The sequence below is a fragment of the Solanum stenotomum genome, chromosome 6 (genome assembly GCF_019186545.1).
Source record: "Solanum stenotomum isolate F172 chromosome 6, ASM1918654v1, whole genome shotgun sequence".
In the NCBI taxonomy this organism is placed as follows: domain Eukaryota; kingdom Viridiplantae; phylum Streptophyta; class Magnoliopsida; order Solanales; family Solanaceae; genus Solanum; species Solanum stenotomum.
The window spans coordinates 53,817,918-53,841,065 of record NC_064287.1 but is presented as its reverse complement, the minus strand read 5'-3'; the positions used below and the strand labels follow the sequence as shown (position 1 = coordinate 53,841,065).

Below are 23,148 nucleotides of genomic sequence, written 5' to 3'. Positions count from 1 at the left end.
ACTCATAGAGAAAAGGAAACAAAAAGGAATTGGACTATCTTTGTGTACAACTAGATTCAAACGTCTGCATCATTAGTTGCTCTCAACTCTCAAAGCACTAATTATTTATCAAATTGGATGACCAATAATTTCAATATAAACCACCAATAATGATTTAAGATCGTAATGGAATAATAATTATTCTTTCATTAATTAAAATTATAGATTTCGAGTTTAATTCTGAATACAATATTGACTTTGATAGAAAATACTTTATCATTGAAATAGATCTTCTCAATAGAAATTGTATGGTTAATCAATCCATAATATAAAACATGGCGTGAAAACCACATAATCTTCCATTTTTTTACACTTTAACCCCTTATTTTGTTGAAGAAACTCATTAAGGACCACAACTTCATATTTTATTAATTAGTGGACCATTACCTAGGCTCATCCTTTCTGGATCACAAGATTGACAAGTTTTAACATATAAGAATTTCCACACATGAAAATTGCTTAAACTTAGAATTTTTTTTCCTGATTTCTCACTTGGTGTTCGAAATTTATATTAGAGCTTCAATTAAATCCCGATCGCGCACTACATGGTTCATTTAAGTGATGCTTCCAACATAATTTTCTCCGTATTGTAAATTGAGAAAAAATATATAATTTTTAAAATTTTAAAAAAATATATCAAGATAATTGTGATTGCTGACATGGCAGCATCCTCACCTTATAATTCTCAAACACAAACTTCCAAGAAAATACACTCTCCAATTGTATGTACACTTCTAGAATCCTCTACCCTCACCCTTAAACCCTTTCTCCACATTTCAGGGTTTTTACACAAACCCTCAAGAATTCTTAGCCCAACCCCTTTATCCATACACACACACAAACACACAAAACACACAGTGAAAAAAACTCACAGAAACTTCAAGAATCATTTGTGGTTTTTTTCTCAAATAGTTTAGATAATGGCCCCTGTAGTAAGCAGGAGTTTGACTTCTTCACCTATGGCTTCAGTGCCTTACAGTCCTTCTTTTGTATTGGGGAGTGGTAGTACCAATAGGGTCTGTCTTAAAAGTACTTTCTTGCCTAGGAATATCAAGAATGGATTTTTACAATCTGGGTTGAGGTGGAAACAGGATAAAAGAGATGTTGGAGTAGTGGTTAGGTGTGAGGCTTCTGCTGTAGCTGACAAAGAAGCTTCTGAGACTTCTGGGGAGACCCATGAGTATCAGGCTGAGGTGGGAATTTCATTTCCTTTTGTATAGTTTAGAATTTTGGTTTGTAATTTTCAGTTTTTAGCTGTATTGGGTTGATTTTCTTGAGCAGGGGGTCTATTGGAAATAGCCTCTGGGGTAACGTTTCTTTGTGGAACTACACTGATTATGCTGTTGTAGCTATATTGTCAATTGTAACTAGTTTGTTGTTGAGGTATAATTGATTGAAGAGGAGTTGGTAGTTTGAATTCAGATGTTTTCTTTTAGGCAATCTATGAAATAGTCATTGGTATGGCTTTTAACATAGGAAAGATCCAATCTTTAGGCAATTGTAGGAGCTCTTGAATGCTTAGTTTTATTTAGCTGATAGTCCTTTGTCCACTTTATTGTTGCTAACTTTTATTTCTCGGATGCAGGTCAGTCGCCTATTGGACTTGATTGTTCACAGTCTATACAGTCACAAGGAGGTTTTCTTGCGAGAGCTTGTGAGGTGAGGACATTTCTCCCCTTTGTTTGCTTTTCTGAGTGGCAGAACATCTGTACACTACTTACTGCTACCATAGATATTTGTGTGGCCGTAAGTCATCTCACTAGGGGTAAAATGAGAAGTTTAGAAGTTGAATTGTTTGTAAATATAGAAATATGTCATTTTTTTTGGGATTGACTAAAATGAAAAGAGTGTCACATCAATTGTCCTTGGGACAGAGGGAGTAATTGTTTTCTTGATAACGTTAGTAATCATTGATCTCGTAGAGTTATGGATTAATAGTTACTGCTTGTAGATGATATGATAAATGTTTGTGTTAGAAACCATTCGTCATAGAGTTTACATTTAATTCTTTGTGCTGATATCTGGCACTTGCTACCATACTTCAAATTCTTTTCTTTTCTGCTGCGCCGAGGGTCTATCAGGAATAGCTTCTCTACCCCACAAACGTAGGGGTAAGGTTTGAGTACATCCTACTCGTCCCCAAGCCCAACTTGTGGGATTACACTAGGTATGATGTTGTTGATATCTGGCACTGGTCACTACCAAAAGATTGCCTCTTTTGGGTTTCCATAGGGTTCATTTTTTTTTTCCGAATGCACTTGTTGAAGTCTTCATGATGCTTGGTAATTGTCTTTTAGAATTTCCTCTTTTCCTTTATGTGTTATTGCTAACTTCAGATTCTTCTTTGGACAGTAATGCTAGTGATGCCCTTGATAAGTTGAGATTTCTGAGTTTGACGGAGCCCTCTTTACTTGGAGATTCTAGTGAGCTAGAGATTCGCATCAAATCTGATCCAGACAATGGGACTATTACTATAACGTACGTGGCTTAAGGTCTAGCTGCTGCATTAATGCTTTCCTAGTAAAGGGACTAATTTATTGATAATGCAGGGATACTGGTATTGGAATGACCAAAGAGGAGCTCATAGACTGTCTTGGGACTATTGCTCAAAGTGGTACCTCAAAATTCTTGAAGGCACTTAAGGTACTAAAGGGTATCTTCTGTTGTGGAGTAACTAGTCTAATGCAGACTTTGATTGTGGTTTGAAGTTATTGTCTCTAAGAACTATGCTGCTTTTCTATCTATAGGAAAATAAAGACCTTGGAGCTGACAATGGATTGATTGGTCAATTTGGTGTTGGTTTCTATTCTGCATTTCTTGTTGCTCAAAAGGTAGCCGCTCATTGCATATGGATATGGATTTATTAAAAAAAGAAGGCATTGTCATTCCTCTGATTTTGTTATTTTTTGTTTTTCCGTACAATCAGGTTGTAGTTTCCACGAAGAGCCCAAGGTCAGATAAACAGTATGTTTGGGAGGCGGAGGCTGACAGTAGCTCATATGTCATCAGAGAGGAAACTAATCCTGAAAATCTTCTACCTCGAGGAACACAAATTACACTTTATTTGAGGGTACTGCAATAATTTTGCTCCTTTCTCTTGGTAGCTTTGTGCCTATATCCCCTGGGTTGGGCATGTTATGGTCAATCTCCATTTTGTTTCATCTCCTAATTTTGCTGAACTACAGGTTATTACAATAAATTAAAGATAAGTTCCTAAAATCCATCGTTGACCATGTCAACTGATGACTTCTCTGGATGATAATAAGTTTAGAATTGTAGGACATTTAACTTGGATGGTCATAACCCTGTAATTTATCTTCTTCGGTGTGTTAAGACTTAAGATGGATCAGTAGAGAGCATTGTGAATGGTTTTGTTCCCTATGGTAGATGCAATTTGATAGGCTATCATCTTTTTTGTAGGACGATGATAAATACGAGTATTCTGAGCCCAAGAAGATCCAAGATTTGGTGAAGAATTATTCACAGTTTGTATCTTTTCCAATTTACACGTGGCAGGAGAAATCAAGAACAATTGAGGTAAGGTTCCTTGTATAATCTAAGGTGGTTTTAACCTTCACCTCCTCTTTTAGATGTGGTGTTTTAGGAGAAATCTTTTGTGGTTTCAGCTTATGGCAAAACACTTTTTTTTCGCAATGGGGTAGGTGATTGGATAAATTTATAGTTTTGATTACCTGCAAAATTTTCAGATTCAAAATACCGGTTCCAGAGGCAGATATAGGGGGCCAGTTGGTGCTTAAAAAACTGAAACAGTTGCATCATTATTACATCATACTATAAATCTTTACCAATTAGAGGTTGTTTGTACTGCTTGTGTTTTGATTAGGATAAGTGCGTCTAATTTCCATTATCACGTAATAACTTTGTTTATTATTTTTACTGTTATTATCATTATTGTTGTTATTATTATTATTCAACATACCATTGCAAGGGGATGATTTTGGGAGGGGGGGGGGGGGTTGTTGTTGCTGCTGCTGATAAGTGTGTGACAACTTGCATTCTCATGTGAAAACTTTGTTGATTATTATTATTTTGTGGATTGGTAGGGGACAAGGGGGTTTCAACTTGTTTCACTGTGCTAGTTTGTCATCTATTATTCATCTATGCCTAATTCTCATTGGTAAATTTTGACAGGTAGAGGAAGAGGAAGAACCAAAGGAAGGAGAAGAAAAACCAGAGGTGATGGCTTCATACTTATGTGCTTACAGTGTATTCTTTTCAATACGTGTATATGCTTCTCGAGTTTATTGACGGTATTGGAATTTGTGTTCTCTTTTTCTTTATGATGACAGGAAGAAAAGAAAATGACAAAGAAGACCAAAACTGAGAAGTACTGGGATTGGGAGTTGACGAATGAGACAAAACCCATATGGGTGAGTTATTGACTACAGTGAGAGTTCTTTAAATTGTACTCTTTTTGTTGTATGTGATAGTTTTTTCATGGTCATTCTAGTTAGGATAATCCTCTTTTCCCCGTAATAAATTGTAGATGCGGAATCCAAAAGAAGTTGAGAAAGAACAGTACCAGGAATTCTACAAGAAAACTTTTAATGAGTTCTTGGATCCCCTTGCTCACACTCACTTCACTACAGAGGTATTCACTTTTCATATTGGATTGATGACTAGTCATTTGTCGTTTTTTATTTATTGATGTTTTAACTCTGATAGAACAATTTGTGCAGGGTGAGGTGGAGTTTAGAAGTGTCTTGTATATACCTGGAATGGCTCCTCTTAACAATGAAGATGTTGTAAATCCCAAGACGAAGAACATACGCTTGTATGTGAAGCGTGTCTTTATTTCTGATGATTTTGATGGGGAGTTGGTAAGTTCTATATGTTAGCTCGATTTGCAACTTGTAGAAGAGATCTGAAGAGAATTGATAATTCTTTCCTTGTGTCATTGTGAAGTTTCTCATTCACAAATTCATAGTCTCTCATTCTTTGAGCTGTATATATGACGTTAATACACATGAAGAGAAGTGATGTTCTTGAATCATGTTTAAAATGTCTACTGCAGAATAAAATAATGAGATTTGTGTTAAGTGGTAGACAAAGAGAACGTGTAGTTTTACATCCCAGCTTTAAGCAATCCAAATTTAAATTGATGCCTAAGTGCTTTTGGGGGCCAGTTATAGTGCAGTGCCTTTGTTTTTTTTTCTAAATCAGCTGATGCTAGTTTCTATGCATTTCAGTTTCCGAGGTACCTGAGCTTTGTTAAAGGAGTGGTGGACTCAAATGACCTTCCTCTTAATGTTTCACGAGAAATTCTACAGGAGAGCCGAATTGTAAGGAAAAGCTTTTGTGCTTGAATGAATTACATTTTATATGTCAAAACTGTATTCTTGTTTAGCAATCTGCACTGACGTGGTGGTTGCTATGGTCAATCTCTCGAGCTATTATTTGGTTCGATTGAAAAAGAAGAACCTGTTCTTGGACTGTAATGTATTTATTTCTTTCATCCTAGGTTCGGATAATGAGAAAGAGACTAGTGAGAAAAACATTCGACATGATTCAGGATCTCTCTGAAAGTGAGAACAAGGAGGTAAAATATCATCAAAACTTTCGTTACCTTTGGTGCCTTATCAACAGAGTCTCTTGAATTCTGTAAGAGCTCTGCTATTTTATTACAGGATTACAAAAAATTCTGGGAGAACTTTGGAAAATTTGTGAAGTTGGGATGTATTGAAGACACTGGTAATCACAAGCGAATAACCCCATTACTGAGATTCTTTTCTTCCAAGAGTGAAGAAGAATTGATAAGCTTAGATGACTATGTTGAGAACATGGGCGAAAATCAGAAAGCCATTTACTATTTGGCTACTGATAGCTTACAGAGTGCCAGGACTGCTCCTTTCTTGGAGAAGTTGGTTCAGAAGGGTATTGAGGTATGTACTTCATCCTAATTTTTTACTGGATTTATTTACTAAGTCTTCCAGATACCTAATAGGCATGAATAACAAGTCTCTGTTGGTTTACTTTATAGTTTGAATGTAGAGTTTTGCAGGCGTATTCCCCTCCCCCTTCCCCCTTCCTTCTCCTAAAGGAAATAACAGATAACAAGAGAAACATTCCCCGATAAATGTAACACAAATTGAATACTGTATGTGTCACCAGTCTTTATAGTTAGCAGGATAGTGAAAAGTGTCATTGAAAGTTTTCTAGTAGGATGTCCAAAGAATGATTTTTTTTTTTAATTTATGATTCTTTATCCTTGACATCCAGACTGTTGTTTGGATGAATAGTTTCATTCTGTACCACCTTTTCTTGCTCCTACCTATGTCAGTTTGAACATCCGCCTTTTCTTTTTTGGTTGTTGCAGAATGATGTTCCATTTTCCATAATGGTCCCAATATAGTGTTTATCTCAATAAGTTATGAGTCCTACTTTTGAACTTGCTAAATTATTTCTATATAGAGGAAAAGCGAATTTGCTGCCAGTACAGACTCCTCATTCGGCACTAAACAAAACACATGTCATGTCATTCTTGGATGTCCACTGGAAGACAAAAACACGTAGCTTTAGGGAAGGCTGTGTCAGAGATCATGTTATCTGGCTTAAGTTCTGTTTGTACACACTCCTAATATTTGCCTGTGTTGCTGTGATATAGGTGTTGTACCTCGTTGAGCCAATAGATGAGGTGGCTATCCAGAATCTACAAACATACAAGGAAAAGAAGTTCGTTGACATAAGCAAAGAGGACCTGGAGCTTGGTAAGCTCATATTTTCTTGCATTGACTGGGAACATAGTATAGAAGTGCTTTCCTTCAATATTTCATGTCTTCCCTTTGAAATTTTATTTCCCACTATGTGAACACTCAAATAAACAGCAGAAAGGGTATTGGGGAAATATAAATGAAACGGCCATTCAAGTTTGACCTGTTTCCAGAATGTTTAACATATTTTGCTCTCTGCCATTGATTTCAGATGATGATGATGAGGTGAAAGACAGGGAAGCCAAGCAAGAGTACAATCTTCTATGTGATTGGATAAAACAACAGTTGGGTGATAAGGTGGCAAAAGTACAAGTTTCAAAGCGTTTAAGCACATCACCATGTGTGCTTGTATCTGGAAAGTTTGGTTGGTCTGCCAACATGGAAAGGTCTGTGGGTTATTATTTCTAGAGTCTTTTTCTGTTTATTTAGTTTTGGAAATTGTAAGACTCTCGGTTGAAAATCTTCATTTTTGTGTGTATGAAATAGATTGATGAGAGCACAAACCTTGGGAGACACTTCAACCCTGGAATTTATGAGAGGCAGAAGAATATTGGAGGTTAATCCCGACCATCCAATCATCAAAGACCTAAATGTAAGTTTTCCCTGCTCGATCTGCATAGCTACTAGCTAGTTCCTTGATTTGGATTCTATCGAAGTTGTAAGTATCAAGTGTTGCGAAATCATATACTCCATCTGTCCCATTTTATGGTGCACTGTTTGACTTGACACACAGTTTAAGAAAAAAAGGGAGACTTTTGAAATTTGTGGTCCAAAACACTCCTTGACCAAGTATCACTGCTATGTTTACACTTGGGATTATCGTCAATGACCATATAGTGGGTGCCGGGTGAAGACTAGCAGTTAAGTTTCACACAAGTTGCCTGGGGTGTAGCAATCGATTTTGCTGTTGCTCATTTTCTTTTAGAAAAATAAAAACATAACATCTAAGGTCTGCGTACACCCCACTTGTGAGATAACACGACTGAGGCCTAGTTGTTGTATCCTTTTGTCGTTTTGTATCATAAAGCATACCAACAGTTTAATAGTTTTTTTCTTATACAACTAGTAGTAAATCTTAGTGACTTCACAAGAACTGTTTTCGTCCATAGAAGAAAAATATGGTCAAGTTTGACTAAGAATCATATGTACTTATCAACAATGGTTCTGTGGAGTTACTTGCAGGCTGCATGCAAAAATTCACCCGATAGTTCTGACGCCAAGCGGGCTGTGGAACTGCTGTTTGACACCGCATTGATCTCCAGTGGATTTACTGTAAGTACTGTGGAACACACCTTGTCTTTCCTTGTATTGCATAAGTTGTTTCTTCCTAATACATGAATTTAACACTGAGGCACATTGGAAACAGCCTGATAGTCCAGCTGAGTTGGGTGGCAAGATCTACGAGATGATGGCCATGGCTCTTGGAGGAAGATGGGGACGATTCGAGGAAGAAGAGACAGAGGCATCAGAAGAAGCATCAACTGAGTCAGATGCAAGCTCTGCTGAAGTGGTAGAGCCACAAGTCGTCGAGCCATCTGAAGTAAGGACCGAGAGCAACGATTATTGGGAGTGATTCATAAAGTGTTTCTCTATCTTGTTTAGGCTTTCTTTCTGGCATGTCATAAGAGAAGAGAAATAATTTTGGTTGAGGGAGGGGAAGGGAACAAGAATGTTATTTGGGGGGGTGGGGGGTGGGGTGGACTAGAAATTGTATTGAAGAAATTTTGGAATGAATAATTTAGTTATAGAATAGTAAGATTTGGTTGGTTTTCACTGTCCCCCCTCTTGCAGTACACCATTGATGTATGGTTCAAAACTCGGTGGATAAAAGCTTACTCGTTTTATCTTTCTTTACTTAAATACTAGGCGTTTGTCTATGGCAGGATCCAAACGTGCTTCTAACTTACGCGTCATGTGCTGCATTTTCGTTAAATTCACACGTAACTAATCTAACAAATATTGTAAACATGTCCCTTAAACATTTTTTTTCCTTCAAAATTATACCCTCTTATTTGATGAAGAAAATTACTTCAGTTGATTTTTTTTATGTGATTGAATTGTGTGAATGACTTCTATTATCGTAAATGAACCATCATAAGCAAAACAAAAAACAAAAATGAGTTTGTAAATAAGTAACAATTTAAATTTTGAAGCTTTCACAATATACAATGTAATTTTACGACTGAGGTTTAAGCATGGTCAGATGTAGGCAAACTCTACAAAATCACAATTTGTAGGTTATATGTGTATGCTTTGGACTCTTGATAGAAAGAAATATTTATTGACAATTTTTGTTGACTTTTTAGTGGTCTTAATTCCTCCTATGAAGATGTTGTGGCCCATGATTGAACAACACTTTTGCACAACTTATTTGTTAGATTTGGTGATTTTTAATATTATTTGTTTTATTAAAATTGAAGTTTATTAATGAAAGTTATTTTCTTGTTCTCTTTTTCACTTTTTCCAATTTGAGTTTTTATTGTTTTTGTTCTATAAGCTAAATCCTTCGTTTTTCTTTCTATCTATCAAGTGTTTTGCCAATTTTCAAACCAATTTCTTTCTCATTCTATTTATTTAATGATAAATACGACAATATAACAAAAAAATAAATTTACAGAGAAAGTCAAACTATAATTTCACCTCGAAACCTTTAAGTCCAATATCCAAATGAGAGAATATTGCAAAAGCTTCATATTATTATCATTAAATTAAGTTTTGTGGAATACCATAACATAGGTATCATTTTAATAAATTATAATCTTTTTCTTTTTGGAGTTTGGAGGAAATTCTAAATTTCTTGGATAAAAAACTAAAAATATAAAAAGAAATTCTGAATTTCAGTGCCATACATCCCTCGAAAGTTACTGTAACGGGTCGGGTCGGTCAGCCAATAAGGTAAAATTAAAACCCGGATAGTATTTGTTAATTCTTAGTAACGAAAGAATAGGTTTTTGGAAGGGTTTTAGGCAGCCTCCATTGCCAAACTCCTTCTCCTGTGCTTCTCTTTTCACCATTTTTTCTTCTCAAGATTTTCCCTTTCAATGCTAGCAAGCATTCCACAGTTTCCCTTACCTTTTTTTCAGCTTATTAGTCATTTGGGGTAATCTTTTTTCTTCAGTTTTCCAACAAAAGATCCACTGAATATGTGGAGATACATATCTAAACAAGCTTATTCAAGAAAATTGAGGAATACCCATGATTCAGATTTTCTTGGTTTTGCTCAGTCTTTTGGAAAGACTAGACCTTTACAAGGTTTGTGTGAAGAAATTTATAGGAATCCCAACTTGGGTGTGTCTCAAAGTTCAATCTTTACTAGAGTTAATGGAAAAAGTAGATGTTTAGATGGGATGTGTGAAGATAGTTGTAGGAATCACTACTTGGGTTTCTCTGAAAGTTCAATCTTTTCTAGAGTTAAAGGAGATTTTCGAGTTTGTGGATCTTTAGGAATTTTGAGGAGTTATGGTAGTGCTGCAGAGGCTATTGCTTCTACATCTGAAGAAGATATTGATGAAATTCAAGAATTAATTGAGGAAATGAACAAAGAAAATGAGGCTTTGAAGACCAATTTGCAGCCAAAGCAGCCGAAAACAGTAGGTGGGATGGGGATTGGGAAGTATAATTTGCTTAGGAGAAGGCAGATAAAGGTAGAAACTGAAGCATGGGAAGACGCGGCTAAGGAGTATCAGGAGCTGCTGATGGATATGTGTGAGCAAAAGCTGGCGCCAAACTTGCCCTATATTAAATCTTTGTTCTTGGGTTGGTTTGAGCCATTGAGGGATGCCATAGCTGCTGAACAGAAGTTGTGTGATGAAGGTAAGAACCGCGGGGCTTATGCTCCCTTCTTTGATCAGTTGCCTGCTGAAATGATGGCTGTGATTACAATGCACAAGTTGATGGGGTTGCTAATGACGGGTGGAGGAAGTGGTAGTGCTAGAGTGGTGCAAGCTGCTTCCCACATTGGTGAAGCAATTGAGCACGAGGTTCGTCTCTGTCCATTGGGGATTTTTTTTATACTTACATTGTAGTCAATGACTCTATTCTCTGGTACATTTGTTGTATGTTCCTTAGAGTAATCAACATAACCTCATAGCGACATATGCCAGCAGATTCTCTATTGGATTGAAATATTGGTGTTTCATTATCTCATAGGAAACTAAAATTTTGTCCTATGGGGTTTCTAGTGACCATGTGCCCCTCATCTGGAAAGAATAGGCTGGAGAAAGCGATAGCACAAACACATGAATTGAAATAGATTAAAATTTTACATCCCCGGTGGTGAGGGGAAAAGTTGCTTAGTTAGGGTGATATTCCAGTTGATTTTATATCCTTTTGTGTGCTTGTCTTGTATTGATTTATGCAAACTTGTTTTTTCCTTCTCTGCGATAACTTGTTTAATTTTATTGCTATCTTTTCACTGAAATTATCAATGGAACTTAGTTACCATTATCAAAAAAAATAAAATGTCAATGGAACTTGGAGAGGCTGCAATAAGTTTCCATTTCCTTGTTTCAAATGTATTATGATGCAGTATCAATCTGGGTGAAATAAGGCTGCCAAAATCTCTCTTTTTGTTTGTTTGGGAGAAAACCCTGGTATACTGTATACAAGTGGTGTACAAAAAGTGGTAGAACCTACAATAAAACATGGTTCTCCACAATGAGCACCCTATCATCAATACTCAATGGAATCTCGTGCGTGTCCAAAACTTGACTAAAAACAGAATGCTGAATACTGCCCGTAATTTTGTTTAGACACTTGAACTACAACTTGTTTTGATTGAACATCTAAACAAATGATGAAGTGTTCCTATTAGACAGAAGACACTTGCCACTCAAACTACAGGCACTCGAAGTACAACCTGTTCTTATGAGTTCTTGTATTGTATGTTCTTCTGTTACATTAATGACCTCTATGTATATAGTGGCGTTGAATCAATGGCTATTTTAGGCTATTGGGAACTTCATGGTTCCTTTTTATGTTGTCTCCATTTACTAGCCTAAGTTCAGAAGCATTTCTCATGACTAATCAAAAAGTATATAACAAAAAGAGAGCTGTTCAGCCATGCTTGTGTATTTCATTGGTCCTATTTCAATTCCTTCTCAGGCCAGAATACATAGATTTTTGGAGAAGACAAAGAAAAATGCATTGGATGGGTCCTCGGAAGAAACAGCTGGTGATATAATGAAAGAAAGAGAGAGGCTGAGGAAAAAAGTAAAAATCTTGATGAAGAAACAGAAGCTGCAGCAGGTTAGAAAGATTGTGAAGCAGCAAGATGATGAAAAGCCTTGGGGCCAGGACAACCTTGTCAAGGTTTGTCTTCAACAGTGTCTTCCCTTTGTCATCTTTGTATGATCAGTATTGGAGCTTCCTTTCCTGGGCATGCCCTTGTATTTATAGTAGTTTGTGATTATTTTTTTTGCTGAAAGTAATGCCTTTCTATAGGTTGGCTGCAAATTGATTCAGATATTAATAGAAACCGCCTATATACAGCCTCCAAATGACCAGTTAGATGATTGTCCTCCAGATATTCGGCCAGCATTTATGCACACCCTTAAAACTGTAGAAACAGTGTGAGTACAAACTTAACTCGATGAATTCCTTTCCCTCAGTTGCCTCAATAGAAATAGAGGTAAACAAGAAAAGAAATCCACTCTTTTCATCATGGGGTTCGATGTAGATAACATTTCCGAACCATTCATTGTTGATTTCTTTTGTGGCTTCCGTGATTACAGGAAAGGTAGCAGAAGATATGGTGTGATTCAATGTGATCCACTTGTTCGTAAAGGCTTAGATAAAACTGTGAGTACAGTATTTCACGGATACTCATTGCCCGTTGGGTGATACTGTGATTCTCCTGCTTACATAATCAATTGCCATAGAGGAATTACATATAATGACAGTAAATCTTTTCTCGCGAACAGGCTAGACATATGGTGATTCCATATATGCCGATGCTGGTTCCTCCACAGAATTGGTCAGGGTTAGTATGCAGATCTCCTCTTCTTATTTCCATTCTGTATGCTAGATACTTGAGTTTAGATAATTACTCTATTCTATTTTCTCCTTTTTTTTCCGTAGTGAATAAAAGCTTTTATTTCCCGTTGGCCGGAACTTAGTACCTTTGAGGTGTGTCAAAATCCATTCTCAAGATAGTATCTGTGGACTGAGGTTTCTCCCACTTGTTTGTATTGCTAGATTTATTGACCGAAGTTCTTCTGAGTAACCATTACTGTGTGACCTGTTATTGGTATTTGCTTCTTCCTGAAGAACTTGATTGATCTTCAAAGTCACAGTTAAAATTTTGGTCAGTAGTAGTTAGATGTCTCTTCAGAGAAAGCTAAACTGATATATGAATAAGGCTTATTGACTTCCTGTGTTGGCGATAGGACCACATATTTGCATCGGCTGCTTGGTTTGGTAATTCCAGCCATTAGATCTCAGAACCATGTATGGATTGGGTTAAATTTCCGCATTTTCTGGCAGGTATGACAGAGGTGCATACTTATTTTTACCATCATACATTATGCGGACGCATGGAGCAAAACAGCAGCGTGAAGCAGTTAAAAGAGTTCCAAAGAAGCAATTGGAACCTGTATTCCAGGTTTGCAGGCAGATGTTTCCTTATCTGTAGCATTAAAAATTCGAGCCCTCCACCCCCCATCCCCCCAAAAAAAAAGATGGAGAAAGAAAATCAGGACTCGTTTTTCACCTTTCTATATGTAATATTCAAAATTCGAGCCCCGCCACCCCCATCCCCAAAAAAGAGATGGAGAAAGAAAATCAGTACTCGTTTTTCACTGTTCTATATTTTGGCCTTTCAGGCACTTGACACTCTTGGTAATACCAAATGGAGGGTGAATAAAAGGGTACTTGGCATATTAGACAGAATATGGGCTAGTGGAGGCCGTCTTGCTGATTTAGTCGACAGGGAAGATGTGGGTGACTATGCTACATGATGTTGAGATTTTGTTTCCCTTTTGCTTTTTGAGGTTTGTTTAACCATATGCATGCGTTCTTAGAGGTGAGTTGATTTCAGGTACCTTTACCCGAAGAACCAGACACCGAAGATGAAGAAGAAATCAAGAAATGGAAGTGGAAAGTTAAAGCTGCAAAAAAAGAGAACTGCGAGAGGCATTCTCAGCGGTGTGATATTGAACTCAAATTAGCTGTAAGTTATATCCTCGTCTTATGTTACTCCACTTTTTCCTGTATTGATGTATAGTATTCCATGACCTTTTGTTTTGAAGAGCAGGTTGCGCGGAAAATGAAGGATGAAGAGGGTTTTTATTATCCACATAATCTTGATTTTCGTGGTCGTGCATACCCCATGCACCCGTATTTGAACCATCTTGGTTCTGATTTATGCCGTGGCATCCTTGAATTCTCTGAAGGGCGCCCACTTGGAAAGTCCGGTTTACGCTGGCTGAAGATACATCTAGCAAATGTATATGGTGGTGGTGTTGATAAGTTATCATATGAAGGTCGTGCAGCATTCAGTGAAAACCATGTGGAGGATATTTTTGACTCTGCAGACAGGCCACTGGAAGGAAGGCGTTGGTGGTTGGGGGCGGAAGATCCTTTTCAATGCTTAGCAACATGTATTAACATATCTGAAGCATTGAGAAGCCCTTCTCCAGAGACCTCTATATCTCATATGCCCATTCACCAGGTATAGATAATGCGAGAATGTTTGTGGTGGAGTTCGTAATGTGTGTGCTTAGCTTGAACCTCTTGAAGGCTCTGTAGATGAGAGGGCTGCAGGAACGAAAAGCTAAATTTATGTTGCGCATTTGTGTACTTCCACTAATTCTAGATGATGCCCACAACTAGTCTAGATGGTTACTGAGGGTATATTGCTTGTGACTGTGTAATATTATGCTGTGAAGTTATTCTCATGGTTTAAGGATTTCCTTAATCAATTTGAAAGGTTGATGAAAGTTGCTTAGGCTTAGGGTTTCGATGGTCATCCTAATAGTTGAACCTTGCTAGCATAGTGATGAACCGGGGGGAGGGGGATTTTCTACCAGAGATTTCAGTTTGTGTGAATGCCCTCAAACTAATGGTGCCATTTAGATAGTTGAGGTCCCAAAGTCATGGGGTCTAGCAGTTAGCCTTGGGCTTTAATGAATGAAGGTGCTATGAAGAAAATAAAAATATGTGTTCAAGAGTAATAGCAGACCAAATTACACAGACAAAAGAATTGAAAACATACAATCAAGTAAAATATTTTTTCAAGTGTTGCTGTCTTCAAGGCAGAAGCCACGGGCAATGAGGTGCATGCCTTAGCTAAATATATTAGTGCTGCTTAAAGGAGGCATAGCACAAAACCTATTTTTTATGTAGTTTCAGGGCTTAATCATGCCTCAAGACTCAAGAGAACCTTTGACAGCTTAGTTGAAAATGATGCCAAACTCTGCAGCTCAGGCATACTGCATCATCCACACATTTACTAGCTTTCAGAATCCTTTGAACAATCCATGATGCATGCTTGGTAATGTCCAACAAAGAAGTTCCTGTTCTTCCCATAATATCAGTGAACTATGAATCCATCTTACTCAGAGCTTGTCTTTCTTCTGGCTCAAGTTCCATAGTAGTTTGATCATGACAACTTTATTTCAAAACCTCCTACTGTCTCAGGTTGGCAAATTCTATCCCAGGCTAGATGTGCTTCTTTGATAAATCAACTCCAATCCACAAAAAACTTCCACATGTAGCTTCAATTTTCTTTACCACTTTCTTTGGAAGGATAAATGTCTCAGAACACTGACTGACTTAATCAACTTGGCTCTACCTACATAGGATAAGAACTTTGTAGTTCAAGACTTTGTCCTACTCAAGATCTTATCTATCAAGGGCGGACAGTTGACACCTTCTTTGTACTCAAAGGCACCCCTAAGTATCTTATAAGGAGTTCACCTTTATTGAAGCCCTAGATTCCCAGGATTTCCTGTTGTACTTCTCTTGACACTCCTCCACAATAAACAGAACCTTTTGATGGATTAGCAAATAAGGCCAGAGGCTTGTGAGAAACATTGAAACTGATCAAATACGTATTGACTGACATAGCATCTCCTCTACAAAACAGGAGTAAATCACCTGCAAACCAAGTTGGATTAGGTTCAATTTGGCATATTTAGGATGGATGTTAAAGTTTCGAATTTTCCCCCATTGCTTCAATAGTCTACTTAGATGTTCCATTGCTAAAACAAACAAGAATGGGGACAATGAATCTCCTTGTCTCAAGCCTTTCTTAGCTTCAAAAGGCTTAGATGGTTTCCCATTAATGATGATGGAATAGGACACTATCTGCACACATGCCATTAGCCATTCAATAATGATACTAGGGAAATATAGGCTGATCAGTATCTGCTCTAGATAGGCCACTCAACAGAATCATATCCTTTTTTTGCATGTCAACATTGAGCATGCATCTAGGTGATACCCCTTTACTAATTCATAGAGTAGAATATTGTCAGTGGTAACCCTTCCTTGAACAAATTCTGCTTGACTAGAATCCACCAGACAGTTCATAACATTCTGCATTCTCTTTTGTGAGTACTTCAGAGATCAGCTTATACAACAAGAGATTGGTGGAAGTTCTCTGATAGAAGAAAAATTCTGTACTTCAGGAATCAATCTGACAGTGGTGCAATTTATGCCCTTGAACATCCAAGTAGTCTGAAAAAAATTGCAGTACTGCATACGAGACTTCACAATGATAGGCCATGTTTTCTTGAATGTTGTGTGATATTTGTTTTAGCTTACTTTCAATGGTTGTATAATTGAGGTTGTAAACACTCCTCATTTCGTTGTTCTAGTGGAAATCCTATAATTTTTTCATTAATTTAGTGCAATTTTGTATTTCACCTACACTATGTTAGTTTTGCACGTTATAATCCAGATTACTGGGTATGTAGTTGTACTTTATAACTATTACTTTTAGTTAATCTTTCTCATGTAATAAATATTACATCCTTAATAATTAATAATTAAGTAATATTTTTCGTGAAATCTTTAGGAAAATTGAACTCATGAATAATAAATCCCTATTTCTAAGAAAATCTATTGTTGAAGAGCCATCTGTTAATCACAAAAGGATGAACTAAACATTCTAATAAGTGGTAGCTTTAGACTTTACCTAAACTATTGTTGCATGTATATGTCATGTTTTGAAGTTTTACCTACAGTGTGAATCTGATTGTCTGCTTATGACTTTTAATGAAGGATGGGTCGTGCAATGGGTTACAACATTATGCCGCCCTTGGCAGGGATAAGGTAATGCATGTCCTTTTTTGTTGCCTTCTTTAAGACTGTAAGATTGATTCATTGAATAAGCTGTCTTTGTTTGATATCAAGTATGCCTGCTCTGGGTTTGAGTTGCAGCATTAGCTAATTCAGCATTCAAATGTACTTGACAAATTATGGCATAGTTTTGTGTTGTGTACTACAGAATTAATCCTAAATGGTGCTAAAATGTTTTGAGTTGGCATGTTTTGACCGAGTTTGGATTACTTTACAGTTAGGAGCAGCTGCAGTCAATCTTGTTGCTGGAGACAAGCCTGCTGATGTTTACTCTGGAATTGCTGCTCGGTGAGTTACTATTTCGCCACTAAACTGCACTTCCCCTACTTCTTTTCTTTTGCCTTCACTCCTTCAATGTGGCTTTCAATCCTAGAAGACTTAAGTCTGAGACCAGCTGTAGAAAATGCTGCAGGACGTTTGATCAAATTCACTGCGTCTTGTCTTTGGTGAGAAGAGATTATAGATTGATAATATATCTACCAATTTTTTCTTGTGATAGAGAGATGCTTAAACTTAAGCTGTTGTAATTGTGATTGATGGACTCAGGATTAGATGTAAATTTCATATATAGAGATTAGAGAGGATCATTTGTGTAATAGTGTAATAGTATTCTAGTAGTAACCTATATAATGATGCCAAAATTGCTAGGCTGGATCAACAATTATCCTTTCCTTCTGTGATAGGAATGCTTTTGTGATTAATCTTAGTTCCTAGACAATCTTTGACAGGAGACTACAATTTTTCTATATGATGATTGTAAGTTTCTTTCTTCAACCAGAGTTCTTGATATTATGAAGAGAGATGCAGGTAAAGATCCTGCAACTGATCCAAATGTGATGCGTGCCAGGCTGTTAATTAACCAGGTTTGTCTTTGATGTGTCTAAATTCTTTGGGCTTATGTACTGCAATGATGGATTTTTTTTCAGAGTTTTATGGAGTAATATATGAGGGGCATACATCTATATTTCTATGTCTGTTGAATGATAGACACTCTATAGTTTTTTTGGAGAGGTATTTATATTAATAAATAACACTGAGAGTGATAGATTTTCTGTACAAGTGAACAAAAGAAGAAAAGAAAACCAAAAGTATGTTCCTCTTCAACTGATGGATTCTATGAATTCTAACAATGTTTCTGCCTCATTAGCATACTCCAGCTTACATCAAGAATGAAATAAGAAAAGATAATTAAACTTAATCCTCTGAACTGATTTGTACTACTCTTCACTCGTCAGAGCATCATTATAATGTGCTAAATAATATTTCTTTCTGTAACGCATTGCTTTTAATTGCTAACTCAGGTGGACAGGAAGTTGGTCAAGCAAACAGTGATGACATCAGTGTACGGTGTCACGTATATTGGTGCTCGTGACCAAATCAAGAGAAGATTGAAGGAGCGTGGTGCCATTGAAGATGATAATGAGTTGTTTTCAGCAGCTTGTTATGCGGCAAAAGTATGAACTTAGATTATTCAAATCTGCTTGGGCTTTTCAATATAATCATATAAATGGATTCATATTCAAGTCATGGCATATCAAAATAAATCTGTCTATCTCGCCCCCAAGGCCTAGCTCAAGTGGCAAAAGGTGGAGGATTTGTGGCTTAGGTCGCAGGTTCAAGCCCCACACCATGCAAAGCGAAGCCCGGTATTTAAGTGGAGAAGGGTAGAGGGCGGGCCCATTATCCACCGAGTTTAGAAGGCTGTGATTGGTCCAAAGGGCGGGTCACAGACGGATTTCTCGGTTATCAAAAAAAAATAAAAATAAATCTGTCTATCTCAAATAGGTAATCCTTTCCTTGAGGTTAGTCCTGAAGTGTTGTCTAACAGTAATATGGGTCATCACTTATACATATTAAAAAGAAGTAAATGTGGTTCGTCTTTTCACTGTTCTCTATACAAACTATCTTCTGTTCTATTCCACAAAACACAAAAGTCAATGTAGGGGTCCAACATTCTCCCAGCAAATGTTAGAAGTCATATTTTTATCTTCTTTCAAATCATAGTGTTGTTTAAACAAACCAAAAAAAAATGACGGGAATGAGGTCTAGTACCCATGCAAAATGTAATATTACTTCAATCCTAAGACTTGTGTTCATATTGACTCCAACAATCAAATTTAACTTTGGTCAAACATATTTTCAGATAAATTTATGCAGTCTTACAAAATTCTAGATCTTCTACATCGTACATGATTGTACTTGCGTGTAATTTAAATCATTTTGCCATTTCATGGTGAAACATATTTCTACATTTAGTCTTGAATGTGGCTTTGGCCAACACCAACTCTGACCTTTGCGAGTCAAATTGGGATGTTTCGGGATGGAGTGAGTGGTTTGAAACATTATGTAACTACATTTAGAGGTCCTTGAGGTTGCTGTTGAATTACATGTCTATACTTTATGTTGTCTATTTGGCGTCAATGTTCCTTCAAATGCTGTTCTGTATCTGCTTATGTACTTGATCTAATTATCTTTCACACATGGTCAGACCACCTTGACTGCCTTAGGAGAGATGTTTGAAGCAGCCAGAAGTATCATGAGTTGGCTTGGAGATTGTGCAAAGGTTTGCTTTTTATTCCAATTATCACATTAATTAATTAGTTCATGTATTGAATTTTGAGTTATTAAATTAAAATTTTAGTGGTTAAACCTGTTAAGAATCTCAAGTTTGATGTATGATGCATAATTTTTGTCTCGGTGGTTGTTTAAATGTGCGCTGCAGTCTATCCCTTGATCCTAGTTCATTGACTTCCTTGTTCTGATATTGGTACAGAAGCTGATCTTTAGGATTATATAAGCTGGAACTTAAAAAATATTTGATTCTTCCACATGTTCTGGTCTATGCTGGATGTGAAAAGCAGTAGCATAAGCTAAAATTGCAACAACAACAACAAACCCAGGTTCCCACAAGTGGGGTTTGGTGATGGTAGAGCGTATGTAGACCTTACCCCTACCTTTGAGAAGGTAGAGACTGAATCCGAAGGACTCTTCGGCTGAGCAAACAGTGAAGAAGTGGCAATAGCAACAAATACAAACAACAGCAAGATGATAAGATATTGAAATAATAGGTAGTGATAGAAATCTAAAAATAAAAGGGGGAAGAAACGAATAATACTAAAACTCTGGGATGACAAATCATATTGTGTTACCCTCTAATTGGACTCAATGTGGTGTTAGTCAATGAATTTGAAAGTGCTTTGTTTGTAATTGTAACCTTAGGGAGGAAAACCCTTTCAGATGGGAAATGTTTTGAAGGTAAAGGAATGAAAACAAAATAATGTCAAACACCAGTATCACCTGATTATGTTGCTCCTGTTTTTTTTTCATTTCGATGGATTTTGAAGTTTTTATGGTCTCGTTTTCTTTTTACTAATGGTTAACACTTTATTATCCAGATTATAGCCATGGAAAACCAGCCTGTACGATGGACTACTCCACTTGGACTTCCTGTTGTGCAACCTTACCGCAAATTAGGAAGGCATCTTGTAATGTTCTGATGCATTCAAAGCTTAAATTGCATGGGATAGTTTGACATATTTCATATTTGAAGATCACTAACTATTTGTGACTTTAAACACTATGCAGATTAAAACTTCTCTTCAGATTTTGACATTACAGCGTGAAACAGATAAGGTTTGCTTGTATTTAACTTGTCTTTCTCCTTCACTTATAATGCTTATACAACAAAAAAAAAAATGAATGGAATAACATGCAATTACACTGTTCAAAAACGTGAAACTAATTGGAGATGTTGGTTCAATGACTGTGAATTGCATATCATTGACTATAAGTTGGAAGTTAGGTGGTGTTTTCTGCTATTCATGCTCTTATCATAAATTATAGGTAATGGTTAAGCGACAGAGAACAGCATTCCCTCCAAATTTTGTTCACTCTCTTGATGGTTCCCATATGATGATGACTGCCATTACCTGCAAAGAAGCTGGCTTAAGTTTTGCAGGTTTGTATTGCTGCCTATTTTCTTTCCGGTCACATGAAATGTCAAGTGCCCGTGTGAATAAGCGTCAATTGATACATGCTAATGTTTTCATTCCAATATTGGTGGCAGGAGTGCATGACTCATACTGGACACATGCATCTGACGTTGACCAAATGAACAAGATTTTGAGAGAAAAATTTGTTGAACTCTACGACGCACCCATACTGGAAAATGTAAGTTTTTTTTGGAAGTTGCCCTTCAAGACATTAATGATTCTCGCATTAAACAAACTTCAATCTACTGTAAACTGTTGTAGCCCTTCTTATCCTCATCAAATTTGCATTGGATTTTGCTTATGTTTTCTTCAAGATAAGACTGCTAAAGGCTAAAGTATATCGTGTCACAAATTATTAACACACTATTAATTGTTAACAGTTACTGGAGAGTTTTCAGCAGTCATTCCCTGACTTGCAGTTCCCCCCGTTACCGGAGCGGGGTGATTTTGATCTAAGAGAAGTTCTGGAATCTCCCTATTTTTTCAACTAGTCGAGCAGTCTTATTTTTTCGATCTTTATGTGGTCTGGTGTTTGCTTTCTCCCTACAATGACAAAACTCAATGGGATCTTCAAACTCTTGGATTGATGGCGCTAGGCCAACTGCTGCGCTGGAAGTCAAGAAACACGAGCGTATACTGACACATTGGCTGCTCCACCTGGATGACCCTGTCATGCTACTGCAGAAAGTGGCATTGACCATACATGTTGGACAAGCTTAGGATTTCCAGGATGAGTCAGGTTGCTACGCCCATAAGCTACTCTCCAGAAAGTTATACTGAGTGAAAGCAGTCGGGCTAATGGTTTCGATGAAATATTATTCGTGTACAAGCATGCGAAGGCAGGCGTAAGCAAAAGCGAAAACGCCTTCCAGCACTGGAAAGACAAACTAATGAAGACTAACCTTATATGACTCTACATAGTGCTGAGTAGAACAGTAAGACAATAGCTTCTTCCCCCTTTTTTACCTCAATAAAATCTTATAATTACTTGCTTTTGTACCATTTACATAGCAGGTTGTATATATATCTTTTATGGTGAAATGTCACCTCATTTTTTATACCTCTTATATCTTTATCCTAAGCTTTGTTGTAATAAGAATACAGTTCACATTTTTTTTTTTTTATAATAGAAAGAAGTTATATTGTTGTTATTGTTCATGCAATTAGTACATGATATGTCAAGCAAGGACCTACTATTCCTTCCTCCTTTCCCCGATACCGACGGTGAAATAGTATTTTTACAAGATCACTAAGGAGCTCGTTTGGATGATGAACAAGTTATTTCGGGATTAGTTCCAACCCTCGGAGTGGGACAAAAACAACACTACAATTCCAGGATAACTAATCTTGGGAAAAGTTATCACATGAATTAAGATGAATACGTAGCTTTCTATGCTCTTGTGCAGTCCTCGTATTTTATGCAAAAATATAAGCATTGTAACATAAGTATTGACTATAGTTATCTTAAATTAATAACATTAAAATAACTTGCTGCAGTTGGATTTTACTGAGATTCAAAACATAAAAAAAGTACACAAAGAAATTCAACATATATATAATGTAATTTTCAATGAAAGGGGTTTCGATGAACTCCCTAGCTATCAGTTAAGATACATGAGCTTATATTGTCAGTGTATATAAAATATATAAACCTAAGATAAAATGAGGCTAGTCATTGACTAGACTGTTTAATGGTTTAGGTCACAAGCAGTAAACTCTTGTTAGATGAACAACTTCATCAAAACTTCTAAATCAACTATAACTTCACATTTAATATTCCCCCTTAACTTGTAGACATAAAAGAAGATATTTTATGATATTAAAAAGGACAGTTAGTACACTAAGTATTTCACATTCACGTAGGATTCGGAGAAGGACCATACCTGACTGATTTCACGACTCAAATCCGTGCCATCAAATTTATGATAATAAGACACAATTTCATTCTCAACAATTTTTATACTTGCTAAATAAAAGTGGCAACCATGATAAGATAATAAGAGGCATAAGATTGGTAGCACCTAAATTATATATTATGAGTTGAATTGATCAAAGTTGATGTAACTCTCTTACCTACTCAATAT

The 23,148-nt window shown here is 36.7% G+C and overlaps 2 protein-coding genes across 2 annotated transcripts; both read left to right on the top strand.

Annotated features, from left to right (window-relative positions):
- The first annotated feature begins 753 nt into the window (after positions 1 to 753).
- LOC125867419 (heat shock protein 90-5, chloroplastic) lies at positions 754 to 8,545 on the top strand. The gene is made up of 19 exons (XM_049547915.1): positions 754 to 1,232; positions 1,625 to 1,698; positions 2,392 to 2,517; positions 2,589 to 2,682; positions 2,787 to 2,870; positions 2,966 to 3,109; positions 3,460 to 3,576; positions 4,192 to 4,236; positions 4,350 to 4,430; positions 4,547 to 4,651; positions 4,740 to 4,880; positions 5,250 to 5,342; positions 5,522 to 5,599; positions 5,688 to 5,942; positions 6,665 to 6,767; positions 6,982 to 7,156; positions 7,257 to 7,362; positions 7,953 to 8,042; positions 8,137 to 8,545. Exons 1-19 carry the CDS (start codon positions 960 to 962, stop codon positions 8,341 to 8,343), a joined length of 2,391 nt encoding a protein of 796 aa, XP_049403872.1. The 5' UTR covers positions 754 to 959; the 3' UTR covers positions 8,344 to 8,545.
- A 1,171-nt stretch (positions 8,546 to 9,716) lies between these two features.
- On the top strand, positions 9,717 to 22,188 carry LOC125867164 (DNA-directed RNA polymerase 1, mitochondrial). The gene is made up of 19 exons (XM_049547593.1): positions 9,717 to 10,750; positions 11,874 to 12,080; positions 12,213 to 12,340; positions 12,503 to 12,569; positions 12,692 to 12,750; positions 13,254 to 13,371; positions 13,592 to 13,705; positions 13,807 to 13,938; positions 14,023 to 14,439; positions 16,995 to 17,045; positions 17,290 to 17,360; positions 17,851 to 17,935; positions 18,374 to 18,526; positions 19,561 to 19,635; positions 20,468 to 20,557; positions 20,658 to 20,705; positions 20,916 to 21,030; positions 21,139 to 21,242; positions 21,445 to 22,188. Exons 1-19 carry the CDS (start codon positions 9,914 to 9,916, stop codon positions 21,553 to 21,555), a joined length of 2,982 nt encoding a protein of 993 aa, XP_049403550.1. The 5' UTR covers positions 9,717 to 9,913; the 3' UTR covers positions 21,556 to 22,188.
- The last annotated feature ends 960 nt before the right edge of the window (positions 22,189 to 23,148 follow it).